The sequence below is a fragment of the Puma concolor genome, chromosome E2, assembly GCF_028749965.1.
Source record: "Puma concolor isolate L17-30 chromosome E2, mPumCon1.1.hap2, whole genome shotgun sequence".
Lineage (NCBI taxonomy): Eukaryota > Metazoa > Chordata > Mammalia > Carnivora > Felidae > Puma > Puma concolor.
The window spans coordinates 27,890,268-27,916,643 of record NC_141681.1 but is presented as its reverse complement, the minus strand read 5'-3'; the positions used below and the strand labels follow the sequence as shown (position 1 = coordinate 27,916,643).

The window sequence follows — 26,376 nt, the reverse complement described above, 5'->3', positions numbered from 1 at the left end:
CCATTCCATCACAAAATGGCTGCTGCAGCTCCAAATGTATTCTTTCCCCAATATTGCAAGCAGAAAGAAAGATAAATAGAAGTAGGGGGTGCTCCTTTTTATTAAGGAAGCCTCCCATCACCCTTCCCTTTATAATCCTTTGGTTGGAACTGGGTCACATGGCCACCTCTAGCCACAAGGAAGGCTGGGAAAGTGAGTAGCTGGCATAAGTGATGAGAAGAGCAGTGACTGGCTTACACCAGGGCTTCATCTCCTCGGGCTTGGCATATTGCTGCACAAAACTAAATCAGAGTTCTGTTAGCAAGAATGAAGGGGCAGTAGCTCTCAGGATTCATCTTCCCTGGAAAGGCAGCCAACATAGCTCTGGTCACCATGTTTGAGTCAGAAGGCATGAGTGAAAGGTACTGTTTCAAAAAGGAGCAGGACCCTATGGCTGGGAGAAGGGGGAGGAAAGCTGAGTACAAAAAGGACACATCTCTCCCTCTCTCTCCCATTGGCCTTTTCAGATATCAGGAGGTACTCTAGCCTAGCAAGGACAGGCTCTATAATTTGGGGGACCCAGTAAAAATAAAAATGTGAGATGCCTTATTCAAAAACTGTTATGAATTTCAAGATGGTGGGTAGAAGATCATTAAACAAACATGAGACACTTCTGAACATGGGGCTGTGTGTGACTGTGCGGGTCACACAACCATAAGGCCTGCCTTGGGCCTAGCCCAGAATGGAAGCGGCCATCATCCTAGGAGAGCAAGCCTGAGGTGTGGTGTTTTAGGGTCTATTTTTTGTTTTTGTTTTTGAGAGAGAGGGTACAAGTGTGCAAGGGGCACAGAGAGAGAGAGAGAATCCCAGGAGGGCAGGGGGAGTGAGAGTAGTGGGGCTCACCCAAAGCGGGGCTTGAGCTCATCAAATGTGGGACTCAAACTCACGAACCATGAGAGCCTGACCTGAGCCAAAGTCAGATGCTGAATGACTGAGCCACTCAGGTGCCCCTAGGGTCTGTGTTTGTATGAAATTGGATTAAATACATTCGTGGACGGTGGGGAGGACTGTGATTTGTATTGGTATAATTAACATATGTCCAGGCATTTGTACAAACTCTCAGTTAAAGAACAAAGGAAGAGGTGATCACACCTCTTCTGGGTGTATAACCCTGGACAGAGGCAGAATTCAGGGAACACAAGTTCTCAGGGAGCTTCCACTGTACCCCACCTGCAGCAGAGGAAGAGGGGGTGGCAAACCAGCTTCACCCCGCGTGCCCATTCAGACCTGGCACTGCTGTGTGTTATTTGATCATCAGCATGACCCCGTGCAGTGTAATGTATTATCTCCGTCTTCTAGATGAGGTTGCTGGGGCTCAGAGAGTTCCAGGTCATCTGTGGTACATGGTCAAGCTAGGATTGGAAGCTGGGCAGTCTGAATCCAGAGTCCACGTTTATCAGCACTCCATGGGACTGGACAAGTCTAATGGAGTTGGGGTCATTGTAAGCAGTAGGTTTGACCAGACTGTTTTTCAAGGTCTTAGAGTCCTAGGGTCCATGGACAGGTGTGTCCAAGGATATCCCTCCACAAACAGGAATGCAGGGTGGATGATAGCTCCAAGGATGTCAATCACAAATAAGCTAGGGAGTCTGAGCCAGGAAATAAACTTAGTTTTCCTCACAAAAGGGTCTGTCACACAGTTTCTGAAAGGAACCCACGAGCCCGGAACATTTGCCTAAATACTTTAATTAAAATGCACTGTAATAGGATAAAAGCTGGAGTTTAAAGGTAGTGTTCATGTTTGCTAAGAAAACAGATGAAAATACTCCAGGTAGCCAAATATATTTTGATAATGGAATTTTAAACAGCCTCTTGGTTTTAATTTTATTTAAAATATTTATATAGTTAAAAAAATAGCTTGCTATTCATTTTCTACCACAGTACAGGGAACGCTAAGACATTTTAAATTAGTAGAGATTCAACACACATAAATAAAGATTCTGTTTCAGCTGCAGAATTACAATATTCTGAGCTATGCCATCCACACCTTGGCAATCACCCAGTCTAATTCTGCTTGGAGAATAATGCTAACCTCAAATTCAATTTATTTAATATCCAACTTTTGTGAAAGCGTCAAGTTTAATGAAATATCACAGTTAAATTAAGACACTGCTAATCTCATTTCAAAATCATTTTTTTTTTTGCGTCCATGAAGTACAGCCAGATCAACACCCATCCTGCACACCTAGAAAGCTGATTTGAGGATTAACACAACAATCTGCACAACCTGAACCACAGAACTCAGCAGGTACACGGCGTGGAGAGGTGAACTGGGGGAGAGAGAAGCCATGGAGGGTAGGGAGTTGTTTTTGCTTGCAGAGAGAGGTAGGAGATGGCGGTGGGGTGGGGGGGGGAAGGGTGGAATATGGGAAAAGCACCCCCCCAAAAGCAGCTGGAGAGAAAGTGGAAAAGTGGAAACAGCTGCAGGGACTGAACTAAAAAGAGAGAAAGGAGAAAGGAGAGGGTTTCAATTCCACTAAGACTCTGTAACAGGGGGAGCGCAGAGTTGGAAACTCCACAGCTGATACCTGGTGGTGCTCTGGTGGGATGGGCGAGTCCCCAGGAGCAGAGTGAAGTCTGGGCGGTCCTCGGGCCACATGGGGAGTGGTGGTTCCCCTGCAGACAGGACATCGGGTAGAGGCTGTGTGGCCCCGCACCCACAGGCAAAGGTGTCAGCGGACCCCGGAGAACAACCACATTCGCTGGTGCTGGAACAAGGTCGTCGGGGGTGAAGCCTGGTGCCAGATGCGTGTTGTGATTTGCCACAACCCCTGAAACGCTGCTGCCACGCGATCGCGTGAACTTTTTCTGGGGCGGGGCCGCAGTCTGGGCATCAGTGGCAGCACAGACCCACAAACGTTCCAGACCCACACCCGGCCGTCTCTCAGTGAGACCCTCCTGCAGAGGGGCGGAGCAAGTCAAACCACAGTCCCTCAGAAACAAGGGGTCAGGAAACACAGTCGCATCTGAGATAAAACTCAGGAGGGAGGTACCGCCTGGGAACCTGACAGCTTGGTCATGGACAGTGTAAAAGTGGGGAGTGGATGGAAGCCAGAGACAAAGGATGGGTGCGGGATTGCTTATCGGGTAGAACAGAGTTCCAATCCTAGAGAATGGGTACCTGGGTGCCGCCATTGTCACCAATCCCGCGCATGCGCATACGCACAAACAAGCACCACCACAATCCACCCCAGTAAGCTAAGCAGCGCCATCTAGTGGAGAACGGAGCCATTACACCAAGCTCCGCCCAACGGAGTCAACCTCGGTCTTCAGGAACACTAGTCTCTCTGCCTGCTTAGTTTGTGGACTCTAAAGAGATTCACAGTTTGACTTCTAGGGGAAAACAAAGTAAGTTCAATCGTATTTCAGTCTGTTCGCTGGTCCATCTATTCCATTTTCTCTTTTTTTTTCTTTTTTTTCTCTTTTTCGTTTCTTTTTCTTGAATACAGAAAGAGAAAAACTTTATTTTTATTTTCAATTTTTACTAAAAATATTTGTATTTTTTTCTACTATATATTTTACTTTTGTGTAAATTTTTTCAAATTCTATTTTACTTCCATCGTTTCATTTTATTTCTATTGCAGTGTATTCATTTTTTCAAATTTTCAAAGGATTTCCTTTTTTTCTTTCCCTTTTTTTCTCTAATCAAGCTCCTTTCAACACCCAGACCAAAACACACCTAGGATCTACCATAATTTATTTAATTTTAGTGTGTGTGTGTGTGTGTTGTTTTCAGTTTTTTAAGTTTAATTTTTTATTTTAATTAAAAAAATGTTTTTACCTCATTAATTCCTTTTCTCCCTTCAAAATGATGAAATGAAGGAATTCACCCAAAAAGAAAGGGCAGGAAGACACGACAGCCAGGGACTTAACTAACACAGATGCAAGCAAGATGTCTGAACCAGAATTTAGAATCATGATAATAAGAAGACTAGCTGGAGTCGAAAATAGATTCGAATCCCTTTCTGTGGAGATAAAAGAAGTAAAAGCTAGCCAGGATGAAATAAAAAATGGTATAACTGAGCTGCAATTTCAAATGGATGCCATGGTGGCAAGGATGGATGAGGCAGAGCAGAGAAATCAGCGATACAGAGGACAAACTTATGGAGAACAATGAAGCAGAAAAAAAAGGGAGATTAAGGCAAAAGAGCATGATTTAAGAATTAGAGAAATCAGTGACTCATTAAAAAGGAACAACATCAGAATCATAGGGGTCTCAGAAGATGAAGAGAGAGAAAAGGGGGTAGAAGGGTTATGTGAGCAAATCATAGCTGAAAACTTTCCTAACCTGGGGAAAGACACAGACATCAAAATCCAGAGAGCACATTCATCTAGTGTTGAATCCCATTAGATTCAACAAAAAACCGACCATCAACAAGGCATATCATAGTCAAATTCACAAAATACTCAGGTAAGGAAAGAATCATGAAAGCAGCAAGGGAAAAACAGTCCTTAACCTACAAGAGAGGACAGGTCAGGTGTGTGGCAGACCTATCCACAGAAACTTGGCAAGCCAGAAAGGAGTGGCAGGATATATTCAATGTGCTGAATCAGAAAAATATGCAGCCAAGAATTCTTTATCCAGCAAGGCTGTCATTCAAAATAGAAGGAGAGATAAAAAGTTTCCCAAACAAAAATTAAAGGAGTTTGTGACCACTAAATCAGCCCTGCAAGAAATTTTAAGGAGGACTCTCTGCGGGGAGAAAAGATGAAAATAAAAAACAAATAAATAAAGACCAAAAGCAACAAAGACTAGAAAGGACCAGAGAACACCACCAGAAACTCCAACTCGACAAGAAACATAATGACAATAAATTCATATCTTCCAGTACTTACTCTAAACATCAATGGACTAAATGCTCCAATCAAAAGACATAGGGTAACAGAATAGATAAGAAAACAAGACCCCATCTATATGTTGTTTACAAGAGACCCACTTTAGACCTAAAGACACCTTCAGATTGAAAGTAAGGGGATGGAGAACCATCTTTCATGCTAATGGACACCAAAAGAAAGCCAGAGTAGCCATACTTATATCAGACAATCTAGACTTTAAAATAAAGACTGTACCAAGAGATGCAGAAGGGCATTATATCAAAATCAAGGGGTTTATCCACCAAGAAGACCTAACAATAGTAAACATTTATGTTCCAAATGTGGAATAACCCAAATATATAAATCAATTAATCACAAACATAAAGAAACTCATTGATAAGAATACCATAATAGTAGGGGACCTCAACACCCCACTTACAACAATGGACAGATCATCTAATCAGAAAAATCAACAAGGAAACAATGGCTTTGAATGACACACTGGAGCAGATGGACTTAACAGATATATTCAGAACATTTCATCCTAAAGCAGCGGAACATACATTCTTCTCCAGTGCACATGAAACGTTCTCCAGAATAGATCACATACCAGGACACAAATCAGCCCTCAACAAATACAAAAAGATTGAGATCATACCGTTCATATTTTCAGACCACAACACTATGAAACTCGAAATCAACCACAAGAAAAAATGGAAAGATAACAAATACTTGGAGACTAAAGAACATCCTATTAAAGAATGAATGGGCTAACCAAGAAGTTAAAGAGGAAATTAAAAAGTACATGGAAGCCAATTAAAATGATAACACCCCAGCCCAAAACCTCTGGGACGTAGCAAAGGTGGTCATAAGAGGGAAGTATATAGCAATCCAGGCCTTCCTAAAGAAGGAAGAAAGGTCTCAGAAATACAACCTAATCTTACACTTTAATGAGCTGGAAAAAGAACAGCAAATAAAACCCCAAACCAGCAGAAGGCAGGAAATAATAAAGATTAGAGCGGAAATCAATGCTATCAAAACCAAAAACAAACAACAACAAAAAAACAAACAAACAAACAAACAAAAAACAGTAGGACAGATCAATGAAACCAGAAGCTGGTTCTTTGAAAGAATTTTCAAAATTGATAAACTATTAGCCAGTTTGATCAAAAAGAAAAAAAAGAAAGGACCCAAATAAACAAAATCAAGAATGGAAGAGGGGAGATCACAACCAACACAGCAGAAATAGAAACAATAATAAGAGAATATTATGAATAATTATACACCAATAAAATGGGCAATCTGGAAGAAATGAACAAATTCATACAAACATATACACTACCAAAACTAAAACAGGAAAAAATAGAAAATTTGAACAGACCCATCATCAGTAAAGAAATCAAATTAGTAATCAAAAATCTCCCAAAAAACAAGAGTCCAGGGCCAGATGGCTTTCCAGGGGAATTCTACCAAACATTTAAGGAAGAGTTAACATCTATTCTCTTGAAGCTATTCCACAAAATAGAAATGGAGGGAAAACTTCCAAACTCTTTCTATGAAGCCAGCATTACCTTGATTCCAGAACCAGACAAAGACACCACTAAAAAGGAGAACTATAGACCAATTTCCCTGATGAACATGGATGCAAAAACCCTCAACAAGATATTAGCCAACAACACATTAAAAAAATTATTCACCATGACCAAGTGGAATTTATACCTGGAATGCAGGGCTGGTTCAATATCCACAAAACAATTAATGGGTTTCATCACATCAATAAAAGAAAGGACAAGAACCATATGATCCCCTCAATAGATGCAGAGAAAGTATTTGACAAAATACAGCATCCTTTCTTGATAAAAATCCTTAAGAAAGTAGGGATAGAAGGATCATACCTCAAGATCATAAAAGCCATATATGAAAGACCCAACGCTAATATCATCCTCAATGGGGAAAAACTAAGACCTTTCCCCCTAAGGTCAGGAACAAGACAGGGATGTCCACTCTCAAAACTGTTATTCAACACAATATTGGAAGTCTTAGGCGCAGCAATCAGACAACACAAAGAAATAAAAGGCATCCAAATCAGCCAGGAGGAGGTCAAACTTTCACTCTTTGCAGATGACATGATACTCTATATGGAAAACCCAAAAGATTCCACCAAAAAACTACTAGAACTGATCCATGAATTCAGCAAAGTGGCAGGATGTAAAATCAATGCACAGAAATCTGTTGCATTCCTATACACCAATAATGAAGCAACAGAAAGAGAAATCAAGGAATCGATCCCATTTACAATTGCACCAAAAAATACCTAGGAATAAATCTAACCAAAGAGGTGAAAAATCTATACACTGAAAACTATAGAAAGCTTATGAAAGAAATTGAAGAAGACACCAACAAATGGGAAAATATTCCATGTTTCTGGATAGGAAGAACAAATATTGTTAAAATGTCAGTATTACCCAAAGCAATCTACATATTCAATGCAGTATCTATCAAAATAACACCATGGGGCACCTGGCTGTCTCAGCCGGTTAAGCGTCTGACTTTGGCTCAGGTCATGATCTCACGGTTCGTGAGTTCAAGCCCCGTGTCGGGCTCTGTGCTGACAGCTCAGAGCTTGGAGCCTGCTTCAGATTCTGTGTGTCTCTCTCTCTGTCCCTCCCCCACTCTGAATCTGTCTCTCTCTCTCTCTCTCAAAAATAAATAAACATTAAAAAAAATTTTTTTAAATAACACCAGCATTCTTCACAGAGCTAGAACAAACAATCCTAAAATTTGTATGGAACCAGAAAAGACCCTGAATAGCCAAAGCAATCTTGAAAAAGAAAACCAAAACAGGAGGCATCACCATCCTGGACTTCAAGCTATACTACAAAGCTGTAATCATCAAGACAGTATGGTACTGGCACAAAAACAGACACTCAGATCAATGGAACAGAATAGAGAACCCAGAAATGGACCCACAAAGTATGGCCAACTAATCTTTGATAAAGCAGGAAAGAATATCCAGTGCAATAAAGGCAGTCTCTTCAGCCAGTGGTGCTGGGAAAACTGGACAGCAACATGCAGAAGAATGAACTTGGACCACTTTCTTACACCATACACAAAAATAAACTCAAAATGGATGAGAGACCTAAATGAAAGACAGGAAGCCTTCAAAATCCTCGAGGAGAAAGCAGGCAACAACCTCTTTGATCTTGGCTGCAGCAACTTCTTACTCAACACGTCTCCAAAGGCAATGGAAACAAAAGCAAAAATGAACTACTGGGACCTCATCAAAATAAAAAGCTTCTGGACGGTGAAGGAAACAATCAGCAAAACTTTTGGCAACCAATGGAATGGGAGAAGATATTTGCAAACAACATAGCAGATAAAGGGTTAGTATCCAAAATCTATAAAGAACTTATCAAACTCAACACCCAAAAAACAAATAATCCAGTGAAGAAAAGGGCAAAAGACATGAATAGACATTTCTCCAAAGAAGACATCCAGATGGCCAACCGACACATGAAAAAATGCTCAACATCACTCATCATCAGGGAAATACAAATGAAAACCACAATGAGATACCACCTCACACCTGTCAGAATGGCTAACATTAACAACTTGGGCAACAACAGATGTTGGCGAGGTTGCAGAGAAAGAGGATCTCTTTTGTACTGCTGGTGGGAATGCAAACTGGTGCAGCCACTCTGGAAAACAGTATGGAGGTTCCTCAAAAAATTAAAAATAGAACTACCCTATGACCCAGTAATTGCACTACTATGTATTTATCCAAGGGATACAGGTATGCTGTTTTGAAGGGGCACATGCATCCAATGTTTGTAGCAGCACTATCAACAATAGCCAAAGTATGGAAAGAGCCCAAATGTCCATCGATGGATGAATGGATAAAGAAGATGTATATATATATATATACAATAGAGTACTGCTCGGCAATCAAAAAGAATGAAATCTTGCCATTTGCAACTACATGGATGGAACTAGAAGGTATTATGTTAATCGAAATGAGTCAGAGAAAGACAAATATCATATGACTTCACTCATGAGGACTTTAAGACCAGAACAGATGAACACAAGGGAAGGGAAGCAAAAATAATATAAAAACAGGGAGGGGGACAAAACATAAGAGACTTTTAAATATGGAGAACAAACAGTTACTGAGGGGGTTGTGGCAGGGGGGATGGGCTAAATGGGTAAGGGACATTAAGGAATCTACCCCTGAAATCACTGTTGCACTCTATGCTAAGTTGGATGTAAATTAAAAAAAGAAAAAGAAAAAGAAAAGAAAAGGAATCAATTTTCTTTCCAGGACAGTTCTTGGAAAACCTCAAGAATCTCTCGCTTTATATAATAAGCAGTATACATTCAAGAGTTGATATCTAAAATAATGAGTATGTTCATATAAAAAAAGCTTCCTTATAAAATAGGACCTCACAGTGAAGGTGCCTTCAAAACATTTTGCCATCTACTGAAGGGTAATACATTGACTTGATTGATATATCTGAAATACTTGCTAAAAATGGAAGCATTCTCTATGCTTGGATTTAGAACAGGAAGTGCGGGGGCACCTGGATGGCTCAGTTGGTTAAGCATCCGAGTTGGGCTCAGGTCACAAGCTCTTGGTTTGTGGATCTGAGCCCTGCATCGGGCTCTGTGCTGACAGCTCAGAGCCTGGAGCCTGCTTCGGATTTTGTGTCTCCCTCTCTTTCTGCCCCTTCATCGCTCACGCTCTGTCTCTCTCTCTCTCTCTCTCTCAAAAAAGAAAGAAAACAGAATATGTAGTGTAAATATGAATATGATAATTGGGGATGGTAAAGCAAAAATTAGCCCAAACCTCCAGATTTCCCCTATTTAAAAACAGTGTTTCCCAGTGAAGTTATGTATATGATTTTTTTAATTGCAGCACTATTTCTTAACAGCATAAGATTGAAAACATGGCAAATGCCTGTCAATTGGAGAGCCGTTAAATGTTATGATACTTGCAGACAATGGACTAGATTGTAGGCATGAAAAATAAGCATCCCCTCTATATAGTAAGAAGAAAGAATCTTCAGAATAAATCAAATGAAAAACAACAGCAGCTCTAGTATGTTATTATTTGTGAAAGAAAAAAAAAAAGGAAGAGCATGAGAAAGAAGTGGTTGCTTCCAGGAAGGGGACCAGGGAGGTTGGGCACCAGGGGTAGGAGGGATCATTTTAACTAGGTAGCCTTTCATACCCATAAAAATTTATTAAAATAAATTAATAAAAGCTTTTTAAAAGGCTAAAATAATGCTGCTCATCACTATATACAATGTGATTACTCAGATCACATGGTATGTCATCAACTAGAGAAATCTGTTTGTTACCCTGGGATTTGGAAGTGTTTAGACCAGGCTGAGAACTCCCATATTGTTTCATTTTTTTCACAGGGGAAATGAATGTTCTGGTTTTAGGCCGATAGACAAATACACACATTTGTAAGCCCTCAAAGGCCTCTTCAGCAGTTCACAATGTCCTGCAATTTTATATAAAATGGGCAGTACCTATTGGAATTCCGGGGCTTTTTGTGTTCATTGTTGCTGGTGGAAACAAATGGCCCAGGGCGGGTTTTTGTGTTTAATCACCCACTCCCCCAAGAGCCATTAGATATGCAAATGAGATCCTCCCAATATTCAGTGACTGAGGACTCCTCCCCATCCCACCTCCCCCCCTTTTATTTTGAATCATTAAAGCAACATGACTTGACTTGATCTGGGGAAGCATCAGGAACTTCAGTGGTGTCAGCTTGTAATTTTGTCTTCCAGGATTAATGGAAGTTGCCACCATCATCTCTATGGCAAGGGTGTTAAAGTAAGCAAGCATGAATCCCTGCAGACCAGAACTAGGTGAAGACATCGGACTCAGAACTGAATGCAACCCGGGGACAGATCCATGCTTAACTACCCTAATGGGCATCCTGTCCCTAATCAGGTCAGGTGAGCCACAGTTCCCATTTAGTCAAATGAGCAGCAGAGCATAACTACCCTTCTGCTGACAAGCTGTTTTTGTTTTAATCTCTACACCCAATGTGGGGCTTGAACTCACAACCTTGAGATCAAGGGTCCCATGTTCTACCCACTGAGCCAGCCAGGCTTCCCACCTGCTGGCAGGTTTTCTATCCTTGAAATGTGGGAGATTGAAACCCAAACATTCAATAACCCTTTAGTCTCCAACAAAGCTTCCCGGAGGGTTGGAGTCCCATTCAGCCTAGCCTTTCCCCACAAACTTTTTAAATAGAAAAGAATTTTGTTTTTAAAAATAACAGTCGGAAGATGTAGGGTTCTCAGGTGATGGTGGGAACTCAGGGACACTAACGACATTTGTTGACTTCAAAACCAGCCTTGGCAGAAGCCCGCTGGGCCAGAATGACAGACACTACTGAGTCCGGGAGTCTGGGCCTGTAGGAGAGGGGCGCGTTGCTCGGGACGCGCCTGCACCTGCCGGAAGTGGCTCGCTGGCGGCAGCCTCACTCGGCCTCCTGCTTCTCCTCTGGGATCTCCTTCTTCTCCTCCGGGGTCTCCTTCTCCTCGGGGATCTCCTTCTTCTCCTCCGGGATCTCCTTCTTCTCCTCCGAGATCTCCTTCTTCTCCGAGATCTCCTTCTTCTCCTCCGAGATCTCCTTCTCCTCCGGGATCTCCTCCTCTTCGGGGATCTCCTTCTCCTCCGGGATCTCCTCCTCTTCGGGGATCTCCTTCTCCTCCGGGATCTCCTTCTTCTCCTCCGGGATCTCCTTCTCCTCCGGGATCTCCTCCTCCTCGGGGATCTCCTTCTCCTCCGGGATCTCCACCAACAGGATCTGTTCACCGGGATCTGGGCCTGGGCTCATGCGGATCTGCACCGAGTGCTCCTCCGGCCCAGCCGCCCCTTCCCTGCCTTCCTCGGGCCTCTCAGGGGAGGCAGGTGGCGGAGAGCTGTGGGCTGGGGGCTTTGGCGGTGCTGGCTGGTCTGGGGCGGCGGATCCCGCCTCTCCCGCAGTGTCTTGCGAGCTCTTGGCCTGAAACCGGAAAGGGTGACTGGTGAGGCAAAGAACATCGGACATTTCTTGGAGGGGTCTTAGAGGGGTCTTGCACACCTCCCTGTTCCCCTTCCTCATACCCCCAAGGAGGAGAATGGCAGAGCACTCAGGGGTTCAATATAATGGATGAGAAGTGGGGGGATGGAAGGCATCAGGATTATTTGGTAGACACAGAGTATATTATGGTGAAGTTTAGGAATTAAAAAGTCCTGGCTGGACTTAGTGGAAGGTCTTGGGGATATTTAGGGTCTCTGTTGATGGGCAGAGCTAGAAGCCAGAGTGGAGCTGCAGGTTCAAGCCTGCCCCTGAGCCATTGAGGGAGGAGAGGCTGAGACCAAGAAGGAGAACCACCAAGCCTTTGCAAAGCTGAGCCGGTGGCCCTGTCCACTTACCAGTGGCCCTGTCCACTGTCCAGTTACCAGGGCTGGGTGCTCCTGGGTGAATGAGACAAATTCTAAGCAAACAAGGTAAAAGGCTGAGATGGCAGAAGTAGCTGTGGGCTGTCCCCCTTTCTGGAAGCTCTCAAAGGTTGAGACCTCTCCTCCCCCGGGAGAAGAATGGGCAGGATACCACTGGCATTAGGCTGGGCTCAGCCCCCATACTTGGGGACTTGGTGGGTACTTCCAACCCCAGCCTTTGCGGTTCCTATGGACACTGGCCATGGTCTGTGTATCAGTAAAAACCCAAGCCTTCATGGATATTCGTGACCCCACCTGCCCTGTCTGACCCATCTCTGCATGAAAATAAATGGGAGAGAGTGGCCCCCAGAAAAGGGGGCCTGAATGGTCCACAGCTGTGCAAGACCCACATGTGAATTAAAGTGAAGGCGGTCAGCATGCTCGTGAGGAACAGAGACGTCTGAAGTTTGCTCAAGTCATAGGGTGTTGAAGGAAGGGAAGTGGGGTAGGGAACCCCACTCCAAGAACCCAAGGCAGCTCTGGGGACAAACCACTCCCTCTGTCTCAGTGTTCCTGCATGTTTTGGTACACCTGTTCCACCTTCCCCTATCTGCCCTAAACTCTGACAACACTCTTCCAGGGCAAGATGGTGCCCTGATGGGGCTTCCTGAAGCATCCTGCTGTGAATGGATCCAGAAGAATCGTGGGAATGTTGGTCAAGTGCTTCGCCATGTTCAAAATACCTTATAAAAGATATCCAAGGGGGACCTGGGTGGCTCAGTCAGTTAAGCATCCGACTTCAGCTCTGGTCATGATCTCATGGTTTGTGGGTTCGAGCCCTGCATCAGGGTCCATGCTGACAGCTTGGAGTCTGCTTCAGATCCTCTGTCCCCCTCTCCCTCTGCCCCTCTCCCACTCATGCTCTCTCTCTTTTTCTCTCTCAAAAATAAACAAATATTAAAAAAAAAAAAGACATCCAAGGTATCCTCCTTCATCTATACAATGCCATGTGGCAACCATGAGTAATCTGCATCTCAGAAAGCTTGAGGAACTTCCCTGGATCACAGACCTGGTGGTGACAGAGCTGGGATTTAGACCCGTATCTTTGGATTATTATTTAAGAGCTCCTTGCACTCTGCCATTCTACCCTGATTGTTCTAAAACTGACTTTTATTAGAATTCTCATGCAAATTTAATTCACATCTCCAAGCTGCCTGGGTAAAGAGCTAATATTCAGTAGCAATAAGCCCCATTTCAGATAAAGCCTTTCACTGTACTGAGAAGAGCCTTGGAGCTCATGTCTGCTCAGTCCCACGCAGCAGCCGGCACTAAGGACCCCAACTGGCTGGTTCGACCTTGACTCTGACAGTTTGTGAGCCAGGCAATCATATCTGTCCTCAGTCTGAGGCCCTGGGTGGCTGTATCTTGAGAAGATACTGGAACCCCAGGGAGCTTTGATGTCAACTCCCAGACTCCAGATATCAAATGATCTCTGGACAGGTCCCGCAGACTCTGACACCAGCCTGGATTGAGAATAAGTTCACTAGGCTCGTTTCCTGTCGCGCCCCCCTTGCCCCCCGCCCAAGATTTATTTATTTTTGAGAAAGAGAACGCAAGTGGGGGAGGGGCAAAGAGGGAGGGGAAACAGAAGATCCAAAGCAGGCTCTGCGCTGACAGCAGTGAGTCCGATGCGGGGCTGGAACCCACGAACTGCGAGATCATTACCTGAGCTGAAGTCAGATGCTTAACCGATTGAGCCACCCAGGTGCCCCCTTTGAATTCTGTCATGTGGACTGCAGTCCCCTCCCTGCCACGGAGCTGCTACCTAACCACGGCCTCCTTCCCAACAGCCTCCCTAAAGGACAGTCATGAATAGTCATAATTAGTGCAATCATTCTAATTGGCACTTTTGGCATTAGTCACAGAAAAGAGTCCCAGAACTAATTTTAAAATTCCCTTCAGATTTCCGAGGACTGGGGCAGGGAGGACAGTTGGCACTGTGCCTGCTGCAGAGTTTTTTCTCTTCAAATCTTTTCAAGTGTCACAGACACAAATATAAAATATGAGGACATCACTGCCATCTGGGGAAGGACATTCCCTGCCCACACCCACTGCTCCTACCTCTGCAAGTGCAGGAGGACTTCCCGTAGGAGGGATGCCCCCCTCAGCCCAGGCAGGGGAGCCTGGTCTCTCCACACCACCACAGTTGGTGGCTGGGGAAGTGGCACGCGATCCGATTCTGTCCAGTGACAGTGAGCCCTGGGACTTTTGCTGGAATCATGGGGAAAGAGGGACTTTCTGTTGGGAGTTGCTAAACCAGAAGGATGTAACCCTAGTGCCCTTGTGATGGGACGCTGTCCCTGAGGAAAGCAGGAATGACAGAATGGCAAAACCAGTCCCCTGGGCATTGTCTGAACTCCTGGATCCAGCCTTGCCTGAACTGCCCAGCTACCTGACCCCCATCAATTCCCTGTTTTTTTAAGCTAACGTGAGCTGGCACCGTGACTTGCATTTCTGTCACTTGCAACCAAATGAGTCCTGACTGATGTGAAGAAGGGGGAGAGATTTCCCCGCTCTCTGAGGCACCCTGGCCCTCTCTCTGGCACGAGGCTGAAATGGACAGGGAGGCTGGGGAACCAACCGCGTTACCTGTTCCAGCAACTGCTGCTGCCTCGCTGCTGCCTCCAGCGCAGCCAGTTCCTTGAGCCGGGCCCTCAGGTGGGCAAGCTTGCCGGCTTTTGCCCCCTTGGCGCCCATCTTTCCTGCTATGGCCAGGGCGGCGTTGAACAGCTTGGGGGTGCCTGCCCGGGGAGGAAGGATGAACACGCTCTTCTCCTTGGGCTTGTTGTTATTTCTTAGCATGCGCCTGAAAGAAAGCAGCGCCCGTGAACATCACAAGCATGCTCTGGGAGAGAAGAAAGCATCATTCACGTAGAATCCACTGGGGTTGTGGTGTGGCGGCGGTGGTTTTGGCTGGCGAACTGTGAGTAAGCATGGCGCAAAGTGCTTTATGCGTCGCATCTCAGTCAGTGATGGGAGCAACCGGGACGACGTGGGTTTATTGTCTGTACCTTATAGAGGAGGAATGCAGGCTCAGAGGGGTCAAGAACTTTTCTGAGGTCACACGGGAAATACTGAATGATACTATAACATATGGACTCAGAAATAGGATGCTCCGCTGAAAAAAGACCCAAAGCCTTTCCCTTCTCTTCCTTTTGCTTCGCTGTCATTTTGCCATCCTCACCATCACCTCTGTCAACACTTACTGAGTGTCTGTATGTGTCAGGTGCTATGCTCAGTCCTTTACAGACCCTCTTCAGTGGCCCCTGAGATCCCCCTCCCTGGTGTTCCCTCCCCTTGAGGGGTGAGTGGGACATGTGACTTGCTTTCAACCAGCAGAATACAGCAAGGGTGATCAGATACCACCTTTGTGAATATGTCACATGGGACTGTGATCTCTGTCTTACAAGGAGACTCTCCCTCACTGGCTTTGATGAAGCAAGTGGCCATGTTGGGGGAGGCCCACGTGGCAAGAACCAAGGGCAGCTTCCGGCCAACAATTAGCTGGGAACTGAGACCCCCAGTCCTACAACCACAAGACACTGAAGTCGGCTCACAAGCATGTGACCTTGGAAGCAGGTCCTTCCCCAGGGGACATTTGAGATGGGACTCAGCTCTGGCCCGCACCTTGATTACAGCCTTGCAGCAGACCCACCAAAGCCACCCCAGACTTCTGACCCACGGAAACTCTGAGGTAATCAATACGTGTGGTTTTAAAAGCTACTCAGTGTGTGATAATATCATTACGTAACAACAGATAACTGATACACATTCTGTCATTTAAATCTCACAGAATCCTCACAGGTAGGCCCTATTTTTCTCCCTCATTTCAAATAAAGATATGCAAGGCCAGAGGGGTAAGTAATTTTCCCAAGGTCACACAGTGAGGAAATCACAGGGGCAGAATTAAAACCCAGATTTAAATGCAGTTTGCCACCCTGCTCTCTAAATAAGGAGACAATCTTCCATCGAACAGAGCCCCAGCCTTTGATAAGGAATATTTCACGCTACAGATATGTGATGAGTGGTTTGGCTCAAGAACAAATGAATTGTGTCTGCAGTCTAGTGGGCCTAGACTCCTAATTGGCAAATTCATTCACCAGAGCTCCAGCAAAACTTGTTTGTTTAAAAATGAGGCCATTACTGGCTGCTTATCTAATCAGAGGCAATGGATTTAAATTGTGCATATTGATATTAATTGCCCAAGACTTGCATTTTCCGGCTGGGACTCCCCCAGGAGAACACAAACATGATAATTCATCAGCGGCCTCTCCATGCCTGGCACTGTCACCTGTGTCATTTAGTCCATAACTCACAGCATGACAGTCTGTGGGAAGGCTCGGCGTGGTACAAAAATGACACAATAGAACTATCTATGGGACTTTTTCTGATTGCTAAGGGGCTGTCTCTCTTTTGAGACACTGAGCTGGCTTCTGGGACATTGCCAGATTAAGGAAATTCAGCCTCATTTTCCGATGACGCATTTTCCTATAAGTAGGATCGCACATTCATCCCTGGAGAAAGTAGCATGCATGAGACCTTTTTGCCCTAGTTCTTGGAGTGGCCAAGCCAGAGAGCTGAGCACTTCACTTATTCGGGGCCTCCGGTCCTCCATCTGTAAAGCAGGTAGTTTAGACAGAATCCCACACGTGGCTGTCACCAACTCAGACATCCCCAGACTCTGTGGCTCTCAGATCGTGTCTTTTCCTTTGATGGGCAGAGCTCCCACATGATCCCCTGCCTCTGTCCTCAAGCTTGCCTTTCCAGAGAACCACCTCTCTGATGAATCATGCCACAGCTCTGGTCCCAGGGCCTCTGTGCTGCAAGGCCTGTCAGCAACTCCTTTCTCTGGCTGCTCCCCACCCCGGGCCAGCACCTCAGCCCCTCGGCCTCCTCCAGTGCCAGGCACAGGCTCACCACACGTGGTCAGGAGCCTCTGCGGGATGCTAGTTGATTTGCCACACCCTCACCTAACCTAGCCAAAGAAATGGGTGGCTTTCTTGGGCCTTGCTCCTCTTGCGAGGGGAAGAAGGCAGGGTAGGGGGACCTGGAACCCGCTCTCCGACATAAATAGTTGATTCTCACTATTCCTGGTAGTGTCGCTCTGTAGAGCCCCTGCAAACACCGAATTAGTGAACACCGAGTCATTGTTTGTGGGGCAAACACAGGCTTAGGTTTCTGCGAGCCTCTCATGACAACATTTTCATCAACTAATCAATATTTGTGTGTGTTTCTGTTTACAGACATCTTATGTAATACACAGTTGATTCATTACCATTGAACTCACGACGAACATCTCTGAAAGTCATGCCTCAATGAAGCTTGTCTAACCACGTGTTTCCTCTGTAAGGCCCATCCCAGCCCTCTTGCCCTTGGGAACACAGACAGCACCTCAGCACTACACTTAGGGGCCATTTTAAATAGCAAAATTACCAATAAGGATCACAAAAATGTGAAAAAGGTGGCACTAAACAGACCACAAAAGGACGCTTGCTTCCAAGTGTTCAGACGCTTACGAGCTGAAACAATAAAGCAGAGTGTCACCTTGTTCAACTTCTGCCCAGGATGTGCACTTCGGGCAACTCAAAGTTTTCACTGCTCTGCACACATCCACGGAATACTGGGAATGCCCGTGAGTGCTGATTTCGGGGTTACAAATAAATTTTAGTGAGTAGGCGAATTGCAAACACAGAATCGCAAATACGCGACTAATGAGGATTGGCTATATTTCCCTGTTCCTCGGGAGAGCAGGAGGAAATGGGCAAATTTTGTGGGAGAAGTTCAGACAGACCGGCCTTTGGAAGGGCCCAGTGGCTTCCCTAAGAGCAAACAGGGAAGCTGGGTTACAGGGCGGCCTCCTTCCTCAGGGTACCCCAGCATCCTGCATGTATTATGGGCCAACATCAACACAGCCCCCATTCACCTGGGGGTGCCGAAAGGGTTTTCTTAAAACTTAAGTCATGTCAAATCATTTGTCTGTGTAAAACCCCACACAGCTGCCATCTCCCTCAGAATAAAACCCAAAGCCACTGCAAGGCGTCACCTGAGAGGCCCTACCCAAGCTCATCCCCTTGACTTCTCCCATCCCATATCAAGCTACTCTTATTTTCTTGCTGGTCCACGCACACACTGAGCTTGCTCCTCCGCAGAGCCTTTGCACATGCTGTTCCCTCTGGCTGGAATGCTCTTCCCTGCAAGCAGTCCTGCTCATGCTTTTATTCTGTGCAGGTCCCGGCTGAAATACCACTTTCCTCAGAATGGTTTTTCCTGGCCAACTTATCTCAAGTAACTCCCTCCATCACTTCTGTCTCCTCGATATGGTTTGTGTCCCCTCACAGCCCTGTGCCCAGCTGGGGATATCACATAACCATTCATTTCTCCATTGTTGGTCTCCCCTATTAGAATTCAAGCTTTATTTTGTCCCTGCTATGTCCCCAGGGCCTAGAACTATGTACTCAATACATTATTGTGTGCTGTGAATGGAGGCAGTTTATTTATGGTGTCATTTCATAGAATGAGGTAGAAAATAGGAATATATGATAAAAGGCGAGGGAGGCAAAACCAGATATATAGATTTGAAAAGGCTTTATCCAATGAGAAAATTATAGAGAGGATTTAATGGATAAAGAGGAACCATTATTAATGTTCACTGAGCTCTCCCACATGCCAGGTACCTTGCTGGAGACATTCATACACACTATTTTATTTAATCTTCCCAACAACACAGTAGAGGGGATTACCCTTATTTTATAGAACTGCAGAAAACTGAGACCCGAGAAGTTGAGTAACTTCTCTAAAACCACACATCCAGTACCTCACAAGGACAGGGTTTGAGCCCTGTAACTTCCCAAGCCTGTTGTGGATTTTCTACCACACCCTGCTGCCTCCATCACTCAACTCAAAACCTGATCTGAAGGGTTTGAAAACAAACAAACAAAAAAAACTGCTTTTCTAAAAACTTACCTATTCTTCAACAGTACAAAACACAGATACATGAGGTGGTTCGCTGCAGCACTGTTGAGAATTGCAAAATATTGGAAATGGCCTAAACGCCCATTCATAGAAATGGTCTGCAAGCATCAGAGGAATGCAGATGGGTCTATGGCCTGATAGAGAAGGCTTCTCAGGATTTGTTGTCATGTGAAAAAAAGCAAAGTGCAAAAGAAAGTCTACAGTATGCTACCTTTTGTGTGAGACAGAAAAGAAAATAAAATATTCACCCATCTGCCCATTTCTGCAGAAGGAAACACATTGAGGAAGCAGCAGAAACTAATGAGCCTGGGTTTGTATAGGGGCAACCGGTTGGGGGGTAGCTGGGACAGTCTCCAGGCATCCCATTTTGTTGCATTATGACTTTGGGTGCCATGTTAGACATATTCAAAACAACAAAAAATCAACAAGGATTGGGGGTGAGAGGAATCATAAAAAGTGGGATGCAAACCTGGGTGTATTTCACATGAACAGAACACCCACACTAAAGGGAGAAAAAAGAAATGAATCCGAATAACTCTGAACACAACACTTACATCGTAGACACTCAGGCTAAAGACCAAAGGAAATGTACCAAATGTTGAATTCTGCTGAGAAGGCTTCTCCCCAGCCCCCACCCCAGTGGTATGGGAGAGCAATTCTGAAACTGCTTTCTCTATATGGTAGGACTGAACAAAGGAGTTAATGTAATGAGGGTAAAGAGAGCTAAATTTCTCAGGGTTGGAGAAGAAATTTACCAAATATGGGAAAGGAACAGATTAGAAGGATTTCCATGGTGTTGGACTGAAATCGTTAGGTACAGACACAGATACAGACAGCAAAATAGATATTGATATATACACATATATAGATACACTTATTTTTTTAATGTTTACTGTTTTATTTTTGAGAGAGAGAGAGAGAGAGAGAGAGAGAGAGAGAGAACACAAGTGGGGGAGGGGCAGAGAGAGAGAGAGAGGGAAAGAGAGAATCCTAGCAGGCTCCACACTGACAGCAGTGAGACTGATGCGGGACTCGAACTCATGAACCATGAGATCATGACCTGAGCTGAAGTCGGACACTCAACTGACTGAGCCACCCAGGTGCTCCTACACTTATTTATGTATATTTGCATGTGGGTGTATTTCCCAGCTCTGCCCACTTCAGAGCCTAGTAGCACCCCAGTAGCAATGAGCACATGGAGTGCTCAAATGTTGGTTTCTAAAAACCATTTCCACCTACAAGGAATCAAATGGCCATTTCCAGGGATGTGGCAGGGAAAGTACAAGATGACCCCAGAGCATCTTATTGTGGCTCTTAGCAAGAAAGTGCTAAAACGTGTTGGGGACGTTACAAAGAGTCACAAGAGCAAGCCTGAAGAGGCGCCTGCTGGCCAAATTTAGTGCAATTTGACACCAAAACAATGACTGTAACATGATATTTATGGAACAAAACAAATCCATATTGATATAGATAAATGAATAAACCAATAAATGGGAAGGAAGAGAAAGCTCTTCCTTAAAGTAGAATGCTCACTAATAAACGTAGAAAGCACAATACGTAGGAGTCAGAAAATTACCATTTGGCAACCACTGCGGCAATCACTGATTTAGCAAGAACCCTCAATGGGCACTGGAAGTAGCAAGTGAAGGCTTGATGGGGAACAGGAGGTCCAGATAGCCTCAGAGTGACTCCGCACTAATTACTTATCAATTTCAAAGAGAAAAATGTTAACTTTAGAGTCCAGAAGGCTTAATTAACCAAGTGATGGAAAGGAAAATCATCAATAATACTGGGAGAAACCAGCCTCTCGATATGCTGCACTAAGAAGAATACAACATCCCCTTTTTTTTTTTAAAGTAAGCTCGGGGCGGGGCGCCTGGGTGGCTCGGTCGGTTGGGCATCCGACTTCAACTCAGGTCACAATCTCGCGGTCCGTGAGTTCGAGCCCCGCGTTGGGCTCTGGGATGATGGCTCAGAGCCTGGAGCCTGCTTCCGATTCTGTGTCTCCCTCTCTCTCTGCCCCTCCCCCGTTCATGCTCTGTCTCTCTCTGTCTCAAAAATAAATAAATGTTAAAAAAAAAAAATTTAAAAAAATAAATAAATAAATAAAATAAAGTAAGCTTGGGGTGCCTGGGTGGCTCAGTCGGTTGGGCATCCGACTTCGGCTCAGGTCATGATCTCGCAGTTCGTGAGTTCAAGCCCTGCATCAGGCTCTGTGCTGACAGCTCAGAGCCTGGAGCCTGTTTCAGATTCTGTGTCTCCCTCTCTCTCTGACCCTCCCCCGTTCATGCTCTGTCTCTCTCTGTCTCAAAAATAAATAAACGTAAAAAAAAATTAAAAAAAATAATAAAGTAAGTTCTACAACCAACATGAGGCTTGAACAACAACAAGAGACACATCCTCTACCGACCCAGCCAGCCAGGCGCCCCCACAACATCACTTTTGAGTAATTTCTGCCCTAATGCAGAACCTGAAGGTAATCATGAGAAAATATCAGAACATCAGCTGAATCTAAATGAAGAGACATTCTACAAAATAACTGGCCTGTCCTCTTCAAAGTCACTAAAGATGGAAAAAGGCTGAGGAACGAACCCAGATCGAAGGAGACTGCAGATACGAGGCAGTGTAATGAACAGGTGGTCCTCCACTGGATTCAGGAATAGAAAAGAAGATAGGAAAGGCCGTAAAAGGCACGACTGGGACAATTAATCAAATTTGAAGATGGATTAGGGATGAGATAATAGCATCGTTTCAATACTGAATTTCCTGATTTTGATAAAGGTACAACGGTTATATAAGTGAAAGTTTTAGTCTTTACAAAATGCACACTGAAGTGTATACAGACTTCTTAAAATAAAACTAATGTACCTGGCCTTCTTCCGGAGTAACTTCTGAGACTCAGGATAATGCACCAAAATTTCATTCAGGTCCTTCTTATCCAGAATGAAGAGGTTGGTGAACCCGTGGGCGACCACATTGGCGGTGCGACGATTCCCGCCACCAACAGCCAGCAAGCTGGGGCAGAAAAGGGAGGGAGGTGAGATGTGGCAGGCTGTGGCTGTGATCCCACTAAAGTGCTCCTCTCTACCTCTTGCCTGGAGCATGGTGGCGGCCCCACACGGCAGAGAGCCGGGGCCGACCCTGCATATGTCAGCATCCACAGCCCTTGAGGACGAAGTCCCACCCGCTGGCCACCCGCCCCTCCAGCTGGGGCCCACGTCTCCTCATTTCACCCCAGCGTCCCTCTGACCTTATTTCTCCAAACACAGATCCAGCCTTCAGTGTCACCAGCACGGCCTTCCCATCAGGGCCACCCAAGACTTGCACCTCTCCTGCCTGGATGATGTACATCTCTCGGCCTATCTCCCCCTGAAACAGAGAAAGGGTGAGCCCCTCTGTCCTTTCCCAAAATGACCATAAAGGCAGCAGGGCTGGGCCCAGAGGCTGGTGGCACAGCACAGAGGAATGTGAGCCGGCATCCAGCCCCACCACCAACTTGGTCGCTTCCCCTCTGGGGCCTCAGTCTCCCCATCTGTGGATTGGGGAGAGTGGCCACCCCGAACCTGCCTGACAGGGTTATATGGGGAGTTAGTGGTGTGATGTAAAGCAAAATTCAGGGTAAGCTAGGAGGTGCAGGTGCAATGCATTCTGCAAACTCCCATTGATACACTCCAGTGGAGGGCCCAGAGGCATGGAAAGTCCAACAGTGGTTCATACAATAAGCTGATACCTGTGCCGAGCACATACCACTTCAGGAGCTTGGTAAGCATTGGCTGATTGAAATAGGAATGAGAACAACATCAGTCATGTTGTCTGGCCCTTGTACAACGTTTGTCTGTGCGAGGCACTCTTCTAAGTGTTGTATGTGTCTGAGCCTGCTTAATCCCCAACAGCTCTGGGATACGAACTCTTTGCCTGAGGGCACAAAGCTAGGCCAGGGGAGAGCAGGGATTTGAACCCAGGCGGTCTGGTTCCAGACTTTATGGTTGTTGTGGGTTAAACTGTGTCCCTCCCAAACTCACTTGGTGAAGTACTAACCCCAGTTGCTCAGAATATGACCTTCTTTGGAAAGAGGGTCATTGCAGATATAATTAGTTAAATTAAGATGAGGCAGAACTGGAGTTGGGTGAGCCCCTCACCCAACATGACTGGTGTTCTTATAGAGGGGACATTTGGACAGAGACAGGCATACAGAGAAGACAACATGAAGTGACCCAGGAAGGGGAGAGCCATCTATAAGCCAAGGAGAGAGGAGCAGATCCTTTCCTCACAGCCTTGAGAAGGAACCAATCCCTACCGACACCTTGATCTTGGACTTCCAGCCTCCAGGATGGTGACACAATACATTTCTGTTGTTTAAGCCACCCACTCTCTGGTCCTTTGTTACAGAAGCTGTAGCAAACTATTTCAATGGTCTTAATCCCAAATTAAAACAAATGATGAATGAATAGCTTGCTTTGGATTGCCATCAGAAACCCCGTCTGTTATGCACCTTCTGATCCTCATGCCCCCAACAGACCCCTACTTCCTGTGGGTCACACCTGAAAGGACAGAGATCAAGGGCAGGTAAATCGATTACACTTCTGATTCATTTGACAAACATTTCCTGGACATCTCACACGTGCATGAGCTTCTTAACAAATGGGAAGTTTCATTTCCCTGTTTCTGTGTTCAATTTGACACGGACTGAAGGGTCTAAAGAGCTCACCCTCACCTAACTAACCAGCCCTGTTTGGGGGGGGCGGTGAGGGGGGGCTGCCCCAGGGGTGTCTCAGAGAGATCATCGCGGAGCAAAACTGGACAGCAGAGGGTGCCATTCGCACTTGCTCATCAAGGGCTCACTTCCACCTGCCGACTCCAACCACCTGGCTGACGCTTCCTCATTTGCAGTAGATTCTACATTACCCTCAAGGATAATAACAGCAGCAATGGTACCTCCTCTGTGCCAGCACGGTGCCAAACTCTGTAGGCACAACTTACTCAATTTGCACAACCATCCCATGAGGCGGTACCCTCAACATCCCTACTTTACCCATGAGAAGAGAGAGAGTCAGAGAGGGGAAGCCAGTGCCCCAAGGCTGCACAGCTAGGAAGCAGCTCCAGCATCAGACAAATCACTCTATTGCTCCCAAACCCCTTGGCCTCTAGGGCTGCCTCTCTAAATTCTCAACCAGCTGTAACACTGTTTCCCCATTTCCCTGGGCTCTCTGCTTCCAGAAACTTCACTGCTGCACAGCATACAACTTGGAGATGGGGGCCTTCTTGGGCTGGTTTCCTGAGTCTTACAGGGGTTGCTTGGGCTTTTTTTTTCACCCCTGTACACACATTGTCTTGACAGCTTGGGAACAAGAGGACTCAAACCTGAGTTCCTGTCCTTCCACCTTAACCACTCACTCACCAGGTGACCTTGGTCTCACCTCGAAGAATGGAAGCAGAAGCCCTAGACATGTGGAGCCCTGGGTTCAAATCCAAACGTTTTCCAGGATCAGAGGGGTGGTTTAAGGAGTGAGGGGAGCCTGGTATGGGGCAGTGGGGAGGGGTGGGGCCTGTGGCATCAGGAGGGAGGGCAATGTCCCCTAAAGGGGACTCTTGCTATTTGGGAAAGTAGGGCTCAGTGCTAACAGATTTTTTTCTGTTTTCAGCCAGAAATATGACTTTCTATGCAAAGCTTCAAATTAAAAAAAAAATGTTTTAATGTTTATTTATTTTTGAGAGAGAGAGAGAGAGAGAGAGAGAGAGACAGAGACAGAGTGCTAGTGGGGGAGGGGCAGAGAGAGAGAGGGAGACACAGAATCCGAAGCAGGCTCCAGGCTCTGAGCTGTCAACACAGAGCCTGATGCAGGGCCTGAACCCACGAACTGTGAGATCATGACCAGAGCTGAAGTTGGATGCTCATAAAACTGAGCCACCCAGGCACCCCAAAACCTTCAAGTTTTTAAAGGTTGGGGACTATTTCAACATTTTTTTAGGATTAGGAAAAAAACCCCACAAAACAACGAATGGACTGGCTGCTATGCAAAGGCCATCAGTTTGCAACCTCTGACCTATCCCAGCCCTTCTGCTGCCCCATTTTTCTGAAAGGAAGACCAAGACCCTGGGAGCAGTTTCATCTACACAGTCAAGGACCTACTTCTCGTTAGGTTGGTCACTTTCCTTTTCTGGAAAGTGGGGTTCCTCGTCCTGATTCCCCTGGTCCTGTGTCAAAAGGAGCAAAGCCTGAGGCCCACCTGAGTTCAATGCCAAACAACCCAGGAGCCCTGGGGTCAGCTCACTGGTGCTATAGTCCCTGTCCCTCCCCAGCAATTCTGCTCTCCCTGGGCTTGCAAACCCCCTGGGCCTTCAGAGGCACCCCCTTCAGCACAGCTCCTAGCAGGGAGATGCGCTGTAAACCCCAGACTGCCTTGCAGCTGCCTCGGGCCACTCACCTTCTTGCACACATAGTCATTGGGCAGGTAGACGACAGAACGAAGCCTCTTCAGCATGTCAAAGATCAACTGTCGGTCACAGCCCTGTCCCCAGGAGGAGGGGGAAAGAATGCCCATTTAGAGGAGGGTGGGGGCTTGGGGCTTCCCAGAACCCTGGGGATGAGGGCGCTAGGTGAGCCATACCTGGAAGAGAGCCACTTTACTGACAATGTTATAGTTCACATCGATGGCGAGGTCTAACCGCATCTTGTCCGGAAGCTGCACCATCAGTTCTGACTCATCTGCAAAGGAGACCCTGGCAATGGTCAGAGACACATCCAGGCCTCTACCCCCCACTCTCCCCACATGGGACCCCAGCCACACCATTCCTCTGCTATCTAGAACCACTCTATACTGGGAGAGTACCCTCTCTGGGCTTTTTGGATGCTATTCCCTCTGCAGGAAACACCCCCGTAGTTAACTTCCACTCATCCTTCAGAACCCAGTACTCCCCCAAAGCCTTCTCTTGAGATTTCCCCCACCCGCTATTATGTTAGCAGTCTCTGTGCTGCAGCGCTGATCACTCTTTATTGCAATGGTTTGTTAATACTAGTCTGTCCTCCTCATGCTCTAAGAATGTTAG

General features: G+C 45.8%; 1 protein-coding gene across 6 annotated transcripts in view; it reads right to left on the bottom strand.

The window, feature by feature from the left end:
- Nucleotides 1-1,705: 1,705 nt before the first annotated feature.
- Nucleotides 1,706-26,376, bottom strand: part of CNGB1 (cyclic nucleotide gated channel subunit beta 1) — an 86,842-nt gene continuing 62,171 nt past the window's right edge. For all 6 annotated transcript variants that reach the window (XM_086689310.1, XM_086689311.1, XM_086689314.1 and 3 more), the window contains 6 exons: nucleotides 25,938-26,035; nucleotides 25,755-25,838; nucleotides 22,580-22,698; nucleotides 22,198-22,344; nucleotides 14,947-15,163; nucleotides 1,706-11,878 (listed from right to left, as the gene is read on the bottom strand). In XM_086689310.1, coding sequence (XP_086545436.1) covers nucleotides 11,351-11,878; nucleotides 14,947-15,163; nucleotides 22,198-22,344; nucleotides 22,580-22,698; nucleotides 25,755-25,838; nucleotides 25,938-26,035 — 1,193 coding nt within the window. In that variant the 3' untranslated portion in view covers nucleotides 1,706-11,350. The remainder of the gene's footprint in view (nucleotides 11,879-14,946; nucleotides 15,164-22,197; nucleotides 22,345-22,579; nucleotides 22,699-25,754; nucleotides 25,839-25,937; nucleotides 26,036-26,376) is intronic.